The sequence below is a fragment of the Puma concolor genome, chromosome D4 (genome assembly GCF_028749965.1).
Source record: "Puma concolor isolate L17-30 chromosome D4, mPumCon1.1.hap2, whole genome shotgun sequence".
NCBI lineage: Eukaryota > Metazoa > Chordata > Mammalia > Carnivora > Felidae > Puma > Puma concolor.
The window spans coordinates 17,985,075-18,002,849 of NC_141679.1; the positions used below are offsets into that span (position 1 = coordinate 17,985,075).

The 17,775-nt window shown below is 45.5% G+C and overlaps 1 protein-coding gene across 4 annotated transcripts in view; it reads left to right on the forward strand.

The window, feature by feature from the left end:
• PCSK5 (proprotein convertase subtilisin/kexin type 5) overlaps nt 1–17,775 on the forward strand; it is a 472,761-nt gene that overhangs the window by 211,040 nt on the left and 243,946 nt on the right. For all 4 annotated transcript variants that reach the window (XM_086685036.1, XM_086685033.1, XM_086685035.1 and 1 more), the window contains one exon: nt 10,551–10,651. In XM_086685036.1, the coding sequence (XP_086541162.1) occupies nt 10,551–10,651 (101 nt within the window). The remainder of the gene's footprint in view (nt 1–10,550; nt 10,652–17,775) is intronic.

Sequence of the window (17,775 nt, forward strand, 5' to 3'; positions counted from 1 at the left end):
AAGTAATACATGGAAATAGGCAAGTAATATATGGAAATTAGCTGCTGACACAATACAAGTATTTGTAAGTTTCGTCATTCTGTTATTGGAAGTGCTTATCTGGGCCATTCTATTCCAGCATTTGATGTGCTCTTAGACACGAGTAAGCTTTAGTTTTATTGAAGACAAATGAGCAGTCCACTTTGACCTTGCGAGTTAGTGGTAGAGAAGAGACCAGTTCTGACACTCAGCCTACTTCCCTTATCCCTCTGTCCCCATACTGCCTTTGAAACTTACCTTCGGCGCTTCGGTTTCAAAGTGGGTCTGACTAATTCCGTGGGAACTAAACCGATCAAAAGGTGCTTTTCTACTACTGAGGCACCAGCTCGCCGGAATGAAGAGCACAGAAGTCCTACGTGATCGCCCGCTTACCCGCGTGCCCTGCTCTCCGTGCAGACAGAGAACTGATTGAGAGTTCAGGTTGCAGGACCAGCCTGCTTGGGTTTTGTTCACTGTTGAACCATTTACTATAGCTGGGTAACGTTAGACACATTACTTAATTTTTCTGTCTCAACAAGCCTCATCTGTAAAAGGTGAGCATTTAATATTGCATGGTTTATGGCATTATTATTACAAAGATGATGAAGAAGTAAATAAAAAGGGCTTTGCATACGCCTTGAACCACTGATGCCCAAGGAAGTTCTGACTTCTGGGGTGCCCAGCGCCGTGCCTCTGGTTCTAAATTTCAAACACCTTTGCATTTTGCTCTTTTCTTGATGATAGTTTTGTAAACCATCTCAGGATTTGTCTCTCTAAAGTGAATCTAAGCTGCTTCACTTGACACTTTTTAGCATTTAGCGAAGACCCTTCTCTCAGGTCTTGTAGATTCATGCAAATTTGGGTCGCATCTGATTACACAGGGAGGAAACACAGCACTCCCTTCGTGGAATTCTCCATCCATATCCATTTGGGTCTTCTTGATTATCCTGGTTATCATATAATTTTCATGTGTGATTCCTTAGCTACTTTTCACTACCTTCTTTAGTTACATTTTTCAGATTGATTTAAATAAAAATCGCCTACCCATATCCATATCCCCTCTGCCCCTAGCTTTCCTTAATTCCTCCACAATAACTGGGTTAAAAAATATGTACATGAATCTACCTTTAAGCACCTCCAACATTCATCAGTAAACATAACCCTGCAATACAAAGTAAAATATAAAAGGAGAAAACCCAGAGATGACAAGCACCACAGTTTCCTGGCTTTCTTAATGGGAAAGTGATGTTCCGTGATTTTTTACCTTCATTATGAAAATGTTATAATCCAGGAGTGCCCCTTTTGCTCTCAAATTTGCTTGTCTCTCAGAACTCGCGGTCAAGGTCCACTAAAACTAAGTGGCATCCGTCAGTTCTGCACCATAAAAATCCTGATGGAACTCTCTGGAATAAGAGTTCTCTTTCTGTACCTCGCGAGTCTGAAGGCAAATTTGCCATTGCTTCAAAGTGAATATGCCCGTCGACTCCTGTTTTCCTTGTGTGGTGATTGCCATGGAGAGGGTACCATGAAGTTCCATAAATGCCTTTCTTAAGAGAAATGTACAACCCAGTGGGCAAAATATCAAAGGAGAAGAAAAGGTTTTCTGGGTCCTGGATGGGAGAAGGCAAGATGGACAGACCTCAAAACCTCTACGTGAGATTTACTCCCTAGACTTGACCTTCCTAGCCCCTCATCATGCTGTGATGCTATGGTGGATGCTGTGACCACCCCCCGCCCCCAACAACAGGCAATCATTTAGGATTCTCCCAGGGACGGACAGAATGATCCGTTCACTGGATGGATTCATTCAGCCATAGACTACACTTTCTCCCTAACTGCTGCTTCTGATACCAAAACCTTTGCTGACTCACTTGATATATGTAACCTATTTGTTTCTCACTTCTGTTGAATCTCTTTCTCCCATTTTCGTAGCAACAATTTATTAGTAATTTTTCTCCATCCCGTTCTTAGAATCTCTTTATATTGCCCGAATCTGCAAATTACCGTAAACTGCAGAGGAATTTGGGAGCTGTTTCAAGTTAGAGTCTCCAGCCTTAGACCCATCTCTCAGTGGCTCAGTGACCCTCAACACTGCAATCTGTACCCCCCACCCCCTGAAGAAAGGCACTCTGATCGTGAACGTGTTAACAGTTTGAACATGAGTAGAGTTAGCAACAACACCGGCCTTTTATGGTCCAGCTGACCCCTTTTCCTTCTAGATGTCAGAATGACAAATAATCCTGCGACGTGCCTGGGACCTTTTCTTTACCAGGCTTTGAACCAAACGCCGGTGGGCCCTCAGAGGTGCCCACTTCCTGTCAATGGCATTGTGATTGAGTGTTGCAGGAATGGTGGTGAATGTCCCCCCTTTGTTCTGGGGCTCTCCTCCCTGGGCCATCCATTTCCTTGTGCCATTGCGGCTTCTTCAGGAGAGCACTGTTGTCATTTCTTGTCTGTAGAACCCCATTGTGCTTTGAACCAGGCAGATGCTAAGGATTCAGGAGAGAGGAAGGATCGCTCTGCTTCAGGAAAAGCACTTTTGTTCAATAAATTTGACTTGTCCCCGACAGAATGTTTTGCAAGCAGGAGAACCTGGCCCTGGGTTTCAGATCGGCCACATCTCTGTCCCTTGGTTTCCCACCATGACTGTTGGTACAGTTGTGGACCTCGGTATTTCATTCATGCTTTAATCGATTCAGATCGGTAATGGTCTTATATCTTATTACAGCACGTGAAGCGTCCAGAATAGCAAGATTACTACAGTAAGAAACTCCCCTGTAAGCTCAACAGAAATCAGTTGAAATGACTGATTATTATAAAGCCACATTATCAACTAATACGTTTTTATTAACAATATTGCATGCTTCTTATTCCGTGCCAAATACGTAATACGTTCACAGTTATGGTAACATGCCATAAATATGGCATTTTTTCTTTATCCTTCTAATTAGTACCAGGTACTGGGCATGCATTAAATGCATGGTCTCATAGTACCCTCAGAACTCTACACAGGAGCACCAGGAACCGTTCTCACTTTACAGATGAGAAAACTAATGCTTGAAAGGTTGAAAGAAACTTAGGCAGGGGCGCCTGGGTGGCGCAGTCGGTTAAGCGTCCGACTTCAGCCAGGTCACGATCTCGCGGTCCGTGAGTTCGAGCCCCACGTCGGGCTCTGGGCTGATGGCTCAGAGCCTGGAGCCTGTTTCCGATTCTGTGTCTCCCTCTCTCTCTGCCCCTCCCCCGTTCATGCTCTGTCTCTCTCTGTCCCAAAAATAAATAAACGTTGAAAAAAAAAAATTTAAAAAAAAAAAGAAACTTAGGCAGTACGTGATGGAGCCTGGATTCCCACCAAAGTGGGGACGGACGCCATCTTGTAACCAGGGTGCTGTCACGCTCTGGAGACTTCTCAAGGACACCCACCATGGGGCTGTCTGAAAGCACGGTGCTGCTCTCAGCTGTTTGGGGTTCTTTTCTTAGTGATAAAAAAAATATATATATATGTATCTTTAGAACACATAGGTATCCACTGTTTTTCACTCCTGGTGATTTATTTTGATTTTCATGTCCTAAGACCTCCTGATAATCCCCTAAAACAATCAGTACTCTTGCAAAAACCTAAAGCTCTTTGTCAATCCGAGTCGCTGGTCCCCTGTGTCCGCCCGGAGCTCGTCCAGAATATGCTTTCCGCGTGACGTTCAAGCTAGGGCTCTCCCTCTTGTCACAAGTGTCCTCTGTTAAGGCCGGGTACCGCCAGATAGCACTTCATTTGTGCTAATGAATTTCACCCCAGGGAGGGTTTTTCTTGTTCCCCTCCCCCAGTCCCTTTTATCTTGTTCAATTTTCTTCCTCGTGTCCGTAAAGCTGCTTAATGTATTACACTTTTTCTTACCGACTGCCTGTTTTGCAGTAGATTGGAAACTACGTGAGGTCGAAGATTTTGTCTTGTTCCTTCCCAGAGCCTGAGCTTAGTAAATATGCATGCATAAATCACTATCAGACGCTGGGAAGGATGGGAGCCGCATGGATTGTTTACGCAGCCACAGGAAGACAGGGAAATGCTCTGTTTCTTTAAGAAAAACTCCTTCTGGTAGGTTGGTAAAAGGCAAAGGCATTTGGCAATAATGTATTTCGCATCTGAAATTGCCCACAGGAATCTTGCCGTAAAGGCCTGCGTGCTACCTTTCTTAGTGTCCAAGAGCACTAAAGATCCCATCTAAAACCCTTCACTGCCTCCTGAAATGTCTCCCAAGTTCTGATTTGGAAATAAAGCTTCCCTCTCTCCCCAGTCCCTCCCATCGTTAAACGATCTCCTTCTTTTGGGACTCGTTCAACCTTTGCCCTTTTTCCTCTGGTCATTTGTCTTAGAGATTGGAATATGGCCTTGATCCTGTTCCTCCTGGGAGGGGTCTTGTGAGCCAAGGGTTAGAGTACATAGGCTCTGCTCAGCCCATTCCTGATGTCATGTTATTTATTTGTGTTCCCAACAAACTTGCCCCCCCCCCCGCCCAGGGTATCTCAGGTTGGACTGAGTGACCAATTCCACGTGGAGGAATTGTCTTATTGCTTTTCATGTTCCTAAGCAGCTACAGATTTTCTCTTCTTACGGAAACATCCTACACCCCACCCCCACCCTCCCCCGCCACCCAAATCGTTATTCAGGTACAGTCACCATTCACAATGGGGTTGATTTCTGTCATCTCCCTGTTTCTTCTTTTGGCTTGAGAAATGGCATTCTTTTTCAAGCAGAAGACTGGCAAATCCAGATGTGTTTAGTTTGTTGGGAAGCTTGATACATAGTCTCTTGAGAATGTTAAAAAGAGGAAATGAAATTTGCTCCTGAAAAGTTCCGATCTCGATGGTGGCCGGAAGGAGAAGGTCGATACCCACTTGCCGACTTGGGCTGGATCTCGGGGCCAAGTCCGCTGCCATGGCCGGTGGTGGCCTCGAAGGGCCACCTTGGCTCTCGCGGATGACTATACCCGATAACTCAGCTTTTTTCTTTTGCTGCCATTTCAGGATTTAACCGTCACCGCTTACCCCCGCTCTGTAATAGCTGCTACATGTCCTTAGGCAGGTTAGCCTGAGCCTTCATTTCCTTAGTTAATAGTGTCTCTTGCGTGCAGAGTTCCTGTGGGTTTCGACGTAGCTGTATGCACACACGCGAGCGTGCACACCCAGAAACGCCTATTGTGTGTTGTCTCACGTGTCGCAAGCTGCTTGAGGCGGTCGTTTGAGAAGCAGTCCAGCCTGTGGCGGCGACAGTACTTGTCAGGAACAGCTGTACTTTTGGCCCCCGGGCTATATATACGCATATACACTCATGACCTTTGTAGGTTGCTCGTGAGCTTATGTGAGTTTTTTTATCTGGAGAGGCGACAAAGGAGCAACCTTGAAGTCTTTCCTGATAATTGGGGGAGTTTATAGAACAAAACCAGTATACGGGAGCTTGATGTTAGTGATTCAACTTGGCCAATAAATACTGTGCTTCCGCTCTATACCTAGAACCGAGCTGAACACTTGGGAGGCGTAAAAAATCATCGAAGATGGCATCTTCCTCCAGTGATAGCAACCTCACGTTTGTAGGCAAAGCCTCACGTTTGCACTTCCATTTACAGATTCCCGTGGCAACACAGGACTGGAATTTTGTGTGGGCTCGTCAGTCATGATCGAATTTTACACCAGACTTTGGTGAACACAGAAAGCACTAATTGGTCCTCAATTCCCTTGTATTTTGCTGCGCTTAATAAATCAGCTTCTTCTATTTCATTCATTGACACGTTGAAGATTTATTTTCTGCCTTTATTCCCCCCATGGCTGTGTTTGAAACAGCTTTTCTGGCGCGTTTCTAATCCAAATCAAAATCCACACCAGACACAAATTCAACCTAACAGACAGTAGAATCATTTCGTGTTTCAAAAATATCTGTTCGGTTGCTCTTTTCCCAGATAGGAGACAATATGGCACCTTCAGAATAAAACAGATCGCGAGATCTCAGGGAGATAGAAACTCTTAACTGCAGGGCTGCTATTAAGGCTTGTCACTCATGGCCAAAGTCAATCAGAACTGAGATTCCCTGGAGAATTTCCTCAACAGGCTGGAATAAAAGATCCAATCAGCCCAACTAATGAAATGTGAAATAAGAGGAAATAAGAGCTTATGATGAGAAAAAGTCATGGTTCTGCTCGGAGGAAGCGTGACTGGACCTGAACAACACCCACCCCCTTCGCACCAAATAAAGATGACATCCCCAGCTTGGCGGGGTCCAAAAAACCATCTGCAACTCATCCATGAGACAGGCTGCACATCTAATTTGCTGACCGGGGCGGCTTTGATCTGGCTCGAGGCCTGGTGTCGTCTTCTGTTTGCTTCACTCTGACGGACAGAAAGGATATTTTCTTGAGCGACCGGAGAAGTTCCGTGGAGGAAAATTCTGTTTCTGATTTGGGTAGCGAACTGAGAGAGCTTGGAGTGTGCAAGATGGACCACCGGGATTGAAACCCAATTTTGAGACAGTTTTTAAAATGGAGCCCAAACTGACAGAGCTTTCTTGTTCCGTTTTCACATACGGAACCTCTGGACTCCTTGCTCCGTGATGCGGGCCTACTGTTCCACGCCACGCTTCCTTGAAATCACACCATCAGATCTTGCGTGCGTGTGTTGTGATTAACGGGGTTGCCCCATGTGGTTCCAGTTTTCGGGACATCATTTTTCTTCGAGATTGCATGCTCCTTGGTGGTCCTTGCCTTTTCTTTCTAAAGATAGACACAAAAATTCCCTGAGACTCTGGCTTCTCCTCGTGACGAAAACCCTGCCTCAGATCTTTGTGGTAATTTACACCTAAATATTTCCACCACTGACAGTCACTTCCTCTTGAAATGACCCAGCTGGAATTTCTCCCTAAAGCGGGGATGCGAAGGAGTGAGGCTGTTTTTCTTTCTTTTTCTCTTCATTCCTTTTACCCTTCCTCCCCGTCACCTCCCTGCTCCATCCCTTTTCGTTGTCTCTCACCACTCAAGTTTCACTCAGTTAAGGTGATTGCAAAACCTAAATGAATAAAAGCACAATGCCGACTTGGAATATTCCACACGCTTGCCCACACCGAGAGCGTTTAGCGCTTGGTTGGTGTTTGCGTAGAAAAGTACGGAGCAGCTTTTCATTTCAGCACGCAACGTGTATGTCCGTACCTGGTGACCGTATGTGGATGAGGCATATTCCTACGGCAGACCCGACGTCATCAAGTTTTTATTGTTCACGTTTGGGGTTGGCCGGAGATGGTTCTTTATCTGCCCGAAAAGCATTGCACACACTTGGAGTGTTTATTCTGGATTTGTTTCTGTGCATCGAAAGTGTCTGATCCAGCTGAGGAATAAGCAAGATGAGCCAAGTGGGAAGACATCGTGAAAAATCTTGAATCCAGGCACAAGCCATTGAAAAAAAGAAAACCTGGCAAAGGAGCGTGGCCATGAAGGGGAGGCGAAGTGAGCAGAACACAGGGCCATCTCTCAACAACGGAATGTCTGGAGACTCGGAAACAGACTGCTCCGGGGTCCTTATGCCTTGACTTAGTGACCGGGTGTTTGATAAACCAGGCTGCAAATTTACCCACGATTTCAAATGAATTAGAAATACCTTTGCTGGGCACCTAGGTGGCTCAGTCGGTTAAGAGCCAGACTTCAGCTCAGGTCATGATCTCACGGTTCGTGGGTTCGAGCCCCGCGTCGGGCTCTGTGCTGACAGCTCAGAGCCTGGAGCCTGCTTCGGACTCTGTGTCTCCCTGTCTCTCTGCCCCTCCCTCGCTCGCCCTCTGTCCTCTCTCTCTGTCAAAAATAAATAGACATTAAAAAAAAATTAGAAATACCTTTGCAATGATCCAGCAGTCCCACTTCTCCTTGTACATTCAAAAGAATTGAAAACAGGATTGTGAAGAGATATTTGCAGCCCCGTGGGCACAATAGCCGAGAGACGGAAGCCGCCCAGATGTCCACTGATGGATGGATGAATAAAATGCGGCAAATACATACAATGAAATATTGTGCAGCCTGAGATGAAGGAAATCCTGCCAGATACTACAACATGGATGAGACTCGAGGACGTTATTCTTCGTGAGATACGCCCGTCACGCACACGCAAAAAGACAAATGCTGTGTAATTACATTTATAGGAGGTGCCTAGAGTAGTTAAACTCATAGAAACAGAAAGTAGGACGGTGGTTACCACAGGCTTGGAGGAGGGGACGAAGGAGAGTTGTTTAACGGGTGGAGTTTTATTCATACACGATAACGTGCTAGAGATCTGTCGTAAGGCAGCGTGCGGATAGTTAACAATATTGTACTGGACACTTGAAAGTTGTTAGAAGGGTAAATTGGTGTTATGTGTCTGTTACCCCAACAAAAAGCCAAAGAAATACATTTTAAAGCCAACAATTAGGGGCGCCTGTGCGGCTTAGTCAGTCAAGCATCCGACTCTGGCTTCTAGCACGGGTCACGATCTCATGGTTCGTGACTTCGAGCCCCAAGTCATGCCCTGTGCTGCCAGCGTGGAGCCTGCTTGGGATTTTCTGTCTCCCTCTCTCTCTCGCTCGCTCGCTCGCTCTCTCTCTCAAAGTAAATAAACAAACATTTTGTAAACAATAACAGAGTCAACAATTAAAAATCCAGAAAGTTTCTTCGGCAGAAGTGGGCAAGGGCTCTGTTTACCCAAACATCCTCTAAGCGACTGGTGTGGAGGTTTGGAAGGTGGCTGGTTAATCAAGTCTGTTAATCGAGAAAAAACCTCGCCTTCTTGCCAGATAGACTGTCGGGAGTCTAGACCTCTTTTCAGGAAAAGAGGGCAAAAGCTCACCTCCTGTCTTCCACCACCACATCTCTACGGTTCTATTATTTTTGTTCATTCTGCCATTTTTTGTGTATCAGTGCCTGTTGGCATGGATCATCTGGCGACCTTAAAAGCGTCAAAAGCAACAAAGAAAAGACCATGAGAACCGATGACCCTGGATGAAGCTAGTTCAGCCCGCGTGTCAGTCTAGAGCCATACCAGATAATTAAATGGTCCATACAGACATCCGCATGGGACCCTGAGGAAATATCTAGGGGAGGGCTCATGTCTAAGGAGTTACACGGCACTTCCTTCCTGTGAAGATCAAATTTCTTTCCAAATCAGCCAATCAGAAAAGCAGGACTTGGTTTTCAGCCGCGTTTATCCCGCCACACCTTTCTGATGACCTTCCTCCTCAGTTTCCCCGTCTGTAAAATAGGGGCAATACCCTCGTCTGGATGCCAGAGAAAGCTTAACCCCCGTCCTCCAGTAACTGCAAGGAGGTCGCCAGCTCATCTCGTGAGCCTTGTGTGTTCCCAGCAGGAGTGATATGAGACCCAAGGAGGCAGAAGTGGATGCTCGTGGGGGAGGGAGGATTTTTTAAATTGTAGATATTTCGGTGGTTTGCAGAATCTGTATCTTGTAGTGTTTAATTTGTCTTGTCGCGGAGACTCTCAGTTTAACGGTTTTCCCCCTTAGTGAGATGATCCTGAAACAGAGGTTGAGGACCTCTGCTCTCGCTGGTGGGCGTGTTATTCAGCCACAGCTCAAGTGAACCGGATTCAAACCAAGGGGAAAACAATGATCTAGGTCTCACATTCTGCTTTAAAAAATGGAGAAATGGCTAATCCCCTTCTGTGACATACAGGCAGGCACTTAGTGCTGTCCCATCAAGCACCCGGGCTTCAACCGTGTTTTTAGTATTCACGTGAAATCTCTGAGGAGGTCTTAAACCAGTGTTCCTTGCATGACAGGGCTCGGCTTTGCTTAAAACCTGCAGCTCGGGGCGCCCGGGTGGCTCAGTCCGTTGAGCATCCGACTTCGGCTCAGGTCATGATCTCACGGTCTGTGAGTTCGAGCCCCGAGTTGGGCTCTGTGCTGCCAGCTCGGAGCCTGGAGCCTGCTTCGGGTTCTCCCTCTCTCTCTCTGCCCCTCCCCCACTCATGGTCTGTCTCTCAAAAATAAATAAACATTAAAAACAAAATTAAAAAAAAAAACAACAAAACAAGACAGAAAACCTGCAGCTCACCCAAAGCATCAGTTCTGGGAGGACAAGGGTCAGATCGTGTGCTTTTATGCTCCTAGTGCCTAACTCGGTGTTTGGTTGTCGGTTCAACATAACCTGCTTATGAAAGTGCTGGGGTAATGAAAGAGCTTTATTCTTAACTAGAGCTGGGTCTGGGAGTGAGGCAAGCGAGCGTTTGGGGGTAAAATTTAAGGGGACACTTGCATAACCCCCGCGTCCCGAGCCAAAGACTCACCGTAGTCCCGACCCTGGTTTTCACGGAAGCGGAGTCCGATTTCCACAGGCTTCCCTTTGCAAAGTCGATTTACACAGGCGACTCTTCTGGAAGTGATACGGTCAGGAGTGCAAAACAAGGCATTTAAAACAACTGTTTCGACACCCCTCCGTTCCACTTTTATGAGTAAATTTCTTTCGACTTGCGCGTGACTCACATTGACCCCAGCTCCCTAAATGTTTCATTGCTGTCTTCCAGATTACCACAGATCTGAGGCAACGCTGTACAGACAACCACACCGGGACCTCGGCCTCGGCCCCCATGGCTGCGGGCATCATCGCCCTCGCCCTGGAAGCCAAGTAAGCTTTTAGCTTCCTATTGTCTCCGCTGGCGACAACCCCTCATCTCAAGGACAACTTACCCATTCCCTACTATATGATCCCTAGCACAACAACCCAGAGCAGAATCTTCCAAATGCGACCTTTCAAACGTCAAAGACTAGGATTTTAAAAAGAATTTTTTTTCCCCGATATCAAAAAAAAAAAAAAAAAGCAATTCTTTTTTTTTTTTTTTTTTTGTTGGTTTTTATATCCTTAAAAAATCAAACTGTGTAATTACTTTATTATGGAGTCATGGTGTAGGCATGCCAGTTGGCTCCAACCCTGTTGCCTTGTTGAGGTTTTTATTCTAGTCTGGGAATGTTCCTGTGGGTCTCAGAACAGTCAGGGGCCCTTTCCCTGCAGAACAGCCAGGCAGCTCGGATTCCAGGACGATAGCGCTCCCTCTGGGGGACAGACTATGTCAAGGTCATTTGACTGAAGCTCAGGGTCAAGAACAACCCACCCACCTTCAGTCCTGTTGCGCGTGGTCGAATTCTGTGTCTGAGAGATCCCTTGAAAGGCCCCTTAGATTCCGTGCTGTAGGCCTCACTCTCTGTCTGTGAAACATCAACAGATTTTGCTGTCTTAACCAACGTCAATTTGTCTCCACTCTTGGGAATCCTGGATCTTAATTCTTTCAAAACCTCGTACAGATCTACACGCTCTTACCCTCAATGTCAAAACCCAAAATGCCAAGCAAACTGGAAGCTCTTTTGCAAATTTGGCACAAAAACTCATTTGATGGCAAAGCCCTGAACTGACTTGAGGTGGTTTGTCTTTATCGTGCGAATCCATACAAATATTAACGTATGTGATTCTGACGTGCTGGCTCAGAGCCTCCCCCCCACCCCCGCACCCCGCCCCGGAAGTTTTGTATAATCTATGCTCCGGATGCCATATCTGAAAAAATGTCGAATTCCAAATACATCAGGTCCAAGAATTTTAGAAAAGGGACTGTGGGCCTGCACTCTGATGCCCTCCTACAAGAGGATCATAAAAGCAACTGAAGTAAGAACGTGTTTTTCCAGAAATAGCCTTGCACCCCTGTCCCAGGGAGGAATAGAATGATGTTTCCATTTAGTTGTACCCAAACGGAGAGCAATAGCCGATGACAGGAGAAGAACACAAGAATGATGACGAGACCTTCAGTAAGAACAGTACTCGCTCAGTCTCAGTACGTTTGTAGCTGCCCATTCTTTAAGGCAGAGAGCCTGTGTTAAGGCAGTCGGGCCCTCGTGTCTTATGGAAAGAGTGAAATATAAGCCATGGAAAGCCCGAGACGGGCAGAAGGACACAGCTTCGGATGTGGGCTGTCTTCGTCTGTTGAGACCACTAGAACAAAATACCGCAAATGAAGTAGCTCATAAACAACAAAAATTATTTCTCGTTTTTCTGGAGGCTGGGAAGCCTAAAATCGAGACACTGGCCCATCGGGTGTCCGGGGAAGGTCCACTTCCTAGGCGGGTCCCATGGCAGAAAAAAAGGGGCAAGGGAGCTCTCTGGGGTCTCTTACGAGGTCTCCTCTTTGTGACGGCACCACCCTCATGACCTAAACACCTCCCAAAGGCCGCACCTCCTAACGCCATCACACTGGGCATTAGGTTTCAACATACGAATTTCGTGGGGACACCAACATTCAGAACATACAGTGGGTGCCACACCTTTTGTTGACCCCTTGCCAAAAATTGACGTGGAGAGATCTCCAAGTTCACACGAATGTCTGTATTGCTTTCTTTTTGATGAGGTTAATTAATAATCGTTGCAATGTGTTGTATCTTTTAAAGTGTTAAAAATTGGGGTGGAGCAAAGAACTTGCACTTACCTTATTAAATTCTCACCTGACAACTTTTCACTGGGCAGTTCTGGCCACAGAAGTGTCTGTTAGGTATCTATTTCTCTAATGTTTTATTTTTTTATTTTTGAGAGAGCAAGTGTGTAAGCAGGGGAGGGCAGAGAGAGAGAGAGAGAGAGAGAGAGAGAGAGAGACAGAGGCAGAGACAGAGACAGAATCCGAAGGAGGCTCCAGGCTCTGAGCTGTCAGCACAGAGCCTGATGCGGGGCTCGAACCCACAAACCGCGAGATCATGACCTGAGCCGAAGTCGGATGTTTAACTGAGTGAGCCCCCCCAGGCGCCCCTAAGTATCTGTTTTTAAGTTGGTGACTGCTAATTGGATCTTTGAAAAGCATATTGGCTTCATCCTGCAATTCTGGGGTATTTGCCCACAAAATAGTAAATTAGAAAAAAGTCAGGAATTGATCAAGCACTTCCTAATTCCCCTCCAGAAATGGTTGTCATTCTCACCCTTAGTAATTAAGCGCCGTATCGGTGGCTACAGATATACATGATACTCCGTTCCTTGGGATATTACCGTACCACTAATATTTCAACAGTTCTCGTAACCACTATTTAAGTTCAGGTGGAGAATCCTCACTTTTATGCCTCAAGCAGCGCACTCGGTTGGCTAAGTTTGCCTTGGGGCTGGGAACACCCTGAAAGCCTTCCATCTGTTTTCGTGCTCTTTGCCTTCTGAGCATTTTTAAAGATTAATTTTTGCCGCAACTGTGATGGATGGAAGGCAGGGGGCCAGACAGCCTCTACGTGGAAAGATCCACTGTTAATTGAAGACTGTCAGCAGTACGGTCTGATCATGGAGCCAAAAGTAGATGGTAAATAGACTGATAGATAAAATGAGAAAGGATAAACCTTGCCTTGTAACTCCACGTAACTCCACGTTAACTCGTTCGGTGGGCCAATCTTTTCCCGTAAGTGAAGCTGGAGGTTAGGAGGGGGACATCTGAGTATTCCAAGAGTGGGTCAGACGTTGATGATACACCTGGATCAATAAGCTGTGGGCCTCCAGCAAGGCGTCAAAAGTATCTGGGACTAAGAAATGACAGCACAGAGCTCGGATGACAGTAAGACAAGGCTTCAGTTGTTCAAAAGCTAAGCCGAAGCCTTGCAAACACACCTCACCCACTCAGCAGCCTCCACACACCCCCCCCCCCCCCAGGGATGTCCTCATCTAGTGCTTTTCAACAAGTCTTGGACCTGGGTATTTGGAGATTCAACCTTTCCTCTCACAAGCTGAAAAGCCTGATCTAAGGAGGGAGAAGACAAAGCTGCAGCATTGCCCCGGGGCACAGCCAGCACTCTCAGGTCAGGGAGTAGGGTGAGGCTGAGTGTTGGGGGTAAAAAGCTGCCAGTGGGGACTGCCGTCCCCATTTCCCAGCATGCCCCAACTGTCCCCGTGCTCTAGGGGGTATTGTCATTTCTCCTAATGGCAGATTTCAATCTAGATTGAATCAATTCAATTCAATTCAATTCAGTCAATCTAGATTCAATCAATCAATTCAATTCCATCTAGATTACAATCACTCAGGGAAAACTGCCACTTCCTGGCCTCCCTCCCCGGCAGCCTGCTTTCGATGCATCCCAGGTGCTTGTCGGCATCAGTAGGACAATCTTCCTCTGGAGGATACTTCAACCATTGGCCTGTCTGCCATTTTGATTCTTCTTGCGCCCTTCCACTCAGAGCTTCTTCCCTACCCGCCCCCCCAAACAAAAAACCTTCTTAGGAATCTAAGAGAAAAGAAAAAAAAAAAACGATACAAAACATAGAAACAGATCAGCTCAAAGTGTGCAGATTTCTTATCTGAGCTCAAGCAAAGCTTGGTCCTGAGTTAACTGCTGCGAGAGCTCATAGGACAGACCCCCAGGCCATCCTTTTCCTAAGGGTGTGTAAGAACAGGTGTTACCACAGAGGACACTGTAGCATACCCCAGACCCTCGGGTAAAAGCACACTGCACCCAAGACTGGAAGGATTCCCAGTCCCTCGAAAATCTGCCTCCTTTTCCTATTCTTCCTCAGTTTGAGCCTCGTCATCGCTACAGGCGCTTCTGACAGTCTGATCACAAACTTTGCCTTTCTAGTAAATAAGGCAGTTTCCTCCTGTTCCCAAAGATATCACCTGGGTGCAGAAAGCTGTCAGTGTTTTACCCTTCTAAAAACCGGGAGCAATTTCAGAATAGGAGAAAATCCTGTCATCTTAAAACACAGGAGAGGACACTGTTTTTGTGCTGGGGTACTCTTTGTATGTATTAGTTCAGAGGTTTCTAATATTTCAATTAGGTGGATTTTGTGGATCTGGAAGTCATCTTCTGGTTTTTCAGCCGGGTGAACAGGGACTGTGTAATCAGTGATTATAGGTGAACTAATTATCATTTGGGCCGTTGCTGCTTAAAGTGGTGTCTTTTTGTGTGGCATAATTCAGCAAGTTCAAGTAAAATCGCGTCCCGGGAGCAGGTTTTTACCTAAAGAAAAGAGTGAAACATGACTAACAGTTTTAGGTGAGCAGCACAGGAGAACGCCAGGTCACATGTCGAAAGAGCTTGGCATCGCAATCTCAATGCCGGGATATATTGCCAGTTACCATAGCCCTGTTGGGAAGAGAAAAGAAAGTTGCCAGCAAATGACGTTGCCTATAAAATGGTTTATTAAATAAAAATGGCAATAATTGATGTTCATAAAAATACACTCTTCAGATTTTTAAACTCTGTTTTACTGAAGTTTCCCTGACCAGAGGCTGTAAGCGTTAGCAAAGGGAAACTAATTTAGTAGAGTCTTCCCTATGTTTAAATACCAGCATTAGCTCAGGACATTCAAAATTTAAGTTTACCGAAGACACCTTTCGGCCTTGAGTTGCAAATGGTTTCTCACTGGTAAACCGAGTAACATATGGTTAGCAATCAAGAAATGTTGGGGCGCCTGGGTGGCGCAGTCGGTTAAGCGTCCGACTTCAGCCAGGTCACGATCTCGCGGTCCGTGAGTTCGAGCCCCGCGTCGGGCTCTGGGCTGATGGCTCAGAGCCTGGAGCCTGTTTCTGATTCTGTGTCTCCCTCTCTCTCTGCCCCTCCCCCGTTCATGCTCTGTCTCTCTCTGTCCCAAAAAAATAAATAAACGTTAAAATAAAAAAACAAAAAAAAAAAAGAAATGTTGTACAGCGAACGGTCAGTTAGAGGGACTGAGTCAGATAGAAACTTTGAAAATTGTTTAGGACTTTGAGAAAGGAGGGTGCTGATGCAAAGAATCTTCCACACATCCTTGTTTGAAGTGACCTGGGAGCATTTGCCTCCAATTTCGTATCTCAGGAGCCTCAGGGATACCTTCCTTTGAGAACGTCTAACAGAGCTACACCTAAACTCAGAAAATAAACAAATTGAAGGGGGGGGGGGCTGTCATTCGGTGCTAAAAATATACCCAGAATGTCACCTGCTTCTGGTATGCTTCCTAGCCAACTTGATGGGCATACAATACACACATCTCTAGGTAGGCTCATCTATTTTATTTTATTATCTCTCTGTTCTCTCCTATTTCAAATGTCCTGTTGGAACATATCCTATAAGTATTTGTAGAATACAGATTATAGGACCTATATAGACAGAATGTAGCACTAGCTAATTTATTGTTGTAGTGTGAGGCCGAAACTCCTGGAGACTAAGGATTGTACATTCCTGTCTTTATATTTGTATATAACAAATATCTAGTGCACACTAAAAAAAAAAATAGTCTAAAGCATCATGCTAGATGCTAAGTGAATTAAGCAGGGCATATTTCAAATATTTGTAAAACACGTCACTTGCCTTCAAAGGGAGGCAAATGTACACTAACATGGATGCACAAGCTATTTAAGAAAGCCAATGAACGGGGCGCCTGGGTGGCGCAGTCGGTTAAGCGTCCGACTTCAGCCAGGTCACAATCTCGCGGTCCGTGAGTTCGAGCCCCGCGTCAGGCTCTGGGCTGATGGCTCGGAGCCTGGAGCCTGTTTCCGATTCTGTGTCTCCCTCTCTCTCTGCCCCTCCCCCGTTCATGCTCTGTCTCTCTCTGTCCCAAAAATAAATAAAAAACGTTGAAAAAAAAAAAATTTAAAAAAAAAAAAAAGAAAGCCAATGAAATCAGTTTGGGGGGAAAGGTTGTGGAGTGTGCCGGATTTGGCTGAAAATAGAAATGGCCCACCTCCATGATCCAGCTTGGAACATTGGCGCCGTGATACTCTTACATCCTTCATGACATCTAAGCACAATGTTTTGCAGAAGGTCAATTCCATACAAACATTAGATCAGTCCATCTAGTCCAACCTTCTCATTTTTTGTACGAGGGAAATGAAATGAACAGAAGTGTTCAATTTCGTATATTCGTTATTTTTCCCTCTTAGTTCCTCTAGCGGGTAGCGATTAGTGACGTCTCCCCACGTGACCTCAGCTCATTCCTTACCCAGTTGACTTATGATCCCTTAGAACTGGGCTTAACTTGGGGAGAATAAAGACATGATGTTATTCCCTCCCTTAGCTTCCAAGAGAAGCCCCTCTACCTTTGATCTTTAGTGGAAGGGATAACGTGAGACATGGAAAGGTCAATGTGTGAAGAATTAAAGACGTGTTGCGCTACAAGATGATTCACACCATATGCTGTTGATTTCAGAAGAACCATCCTGGAAATTCTTTTCTCAGGAAATTAAACTTACCATCTGTATTTCTTATAAACCTCAAAGTCCATCTATATAAATGTTATGCACTTACCAATGGTCAACCACTTTATGCGTACGCTCTACCTTTCATTATAATCTCTGTCTTACCAAGTATGTTTCCAATGCAGGGGAAAAAAATATGAGGAAATGCTCCAAATATTTGAGATTCAGTAATTGTGAGAAATTAATACCTGGGACAGTTGAGATGGGGCCTGAAGTTTTTAGCAAGTTGACTTAAAGTAACTAATTGAGGGGCTTCAAAGATCTAGACCTGACCGTCTTGCAGGGAGGAGACCACATAAGAAGGATTCGATAGACGTAAACATTTCTAAATATTGGGGTTAGCATCTTAGGCCTGATATCTTGTACACTCTTCTTATCTTCTTTGTTTTGTTGTAATTAAAAACACATTTCAGTAAAAACGTTCCATTAAAAATACTCCCAAAGGCCACATTCCCCCGTACGAAATGCTGCAGTGGGCGGGGAGACAAATGGTTGTTGAGGTAAAATAGCAGAGAATATATCCACTCTTTCCTTGTAGGAGAGTGTTACTGATTTCAAGTAGGACTTCAGAAGC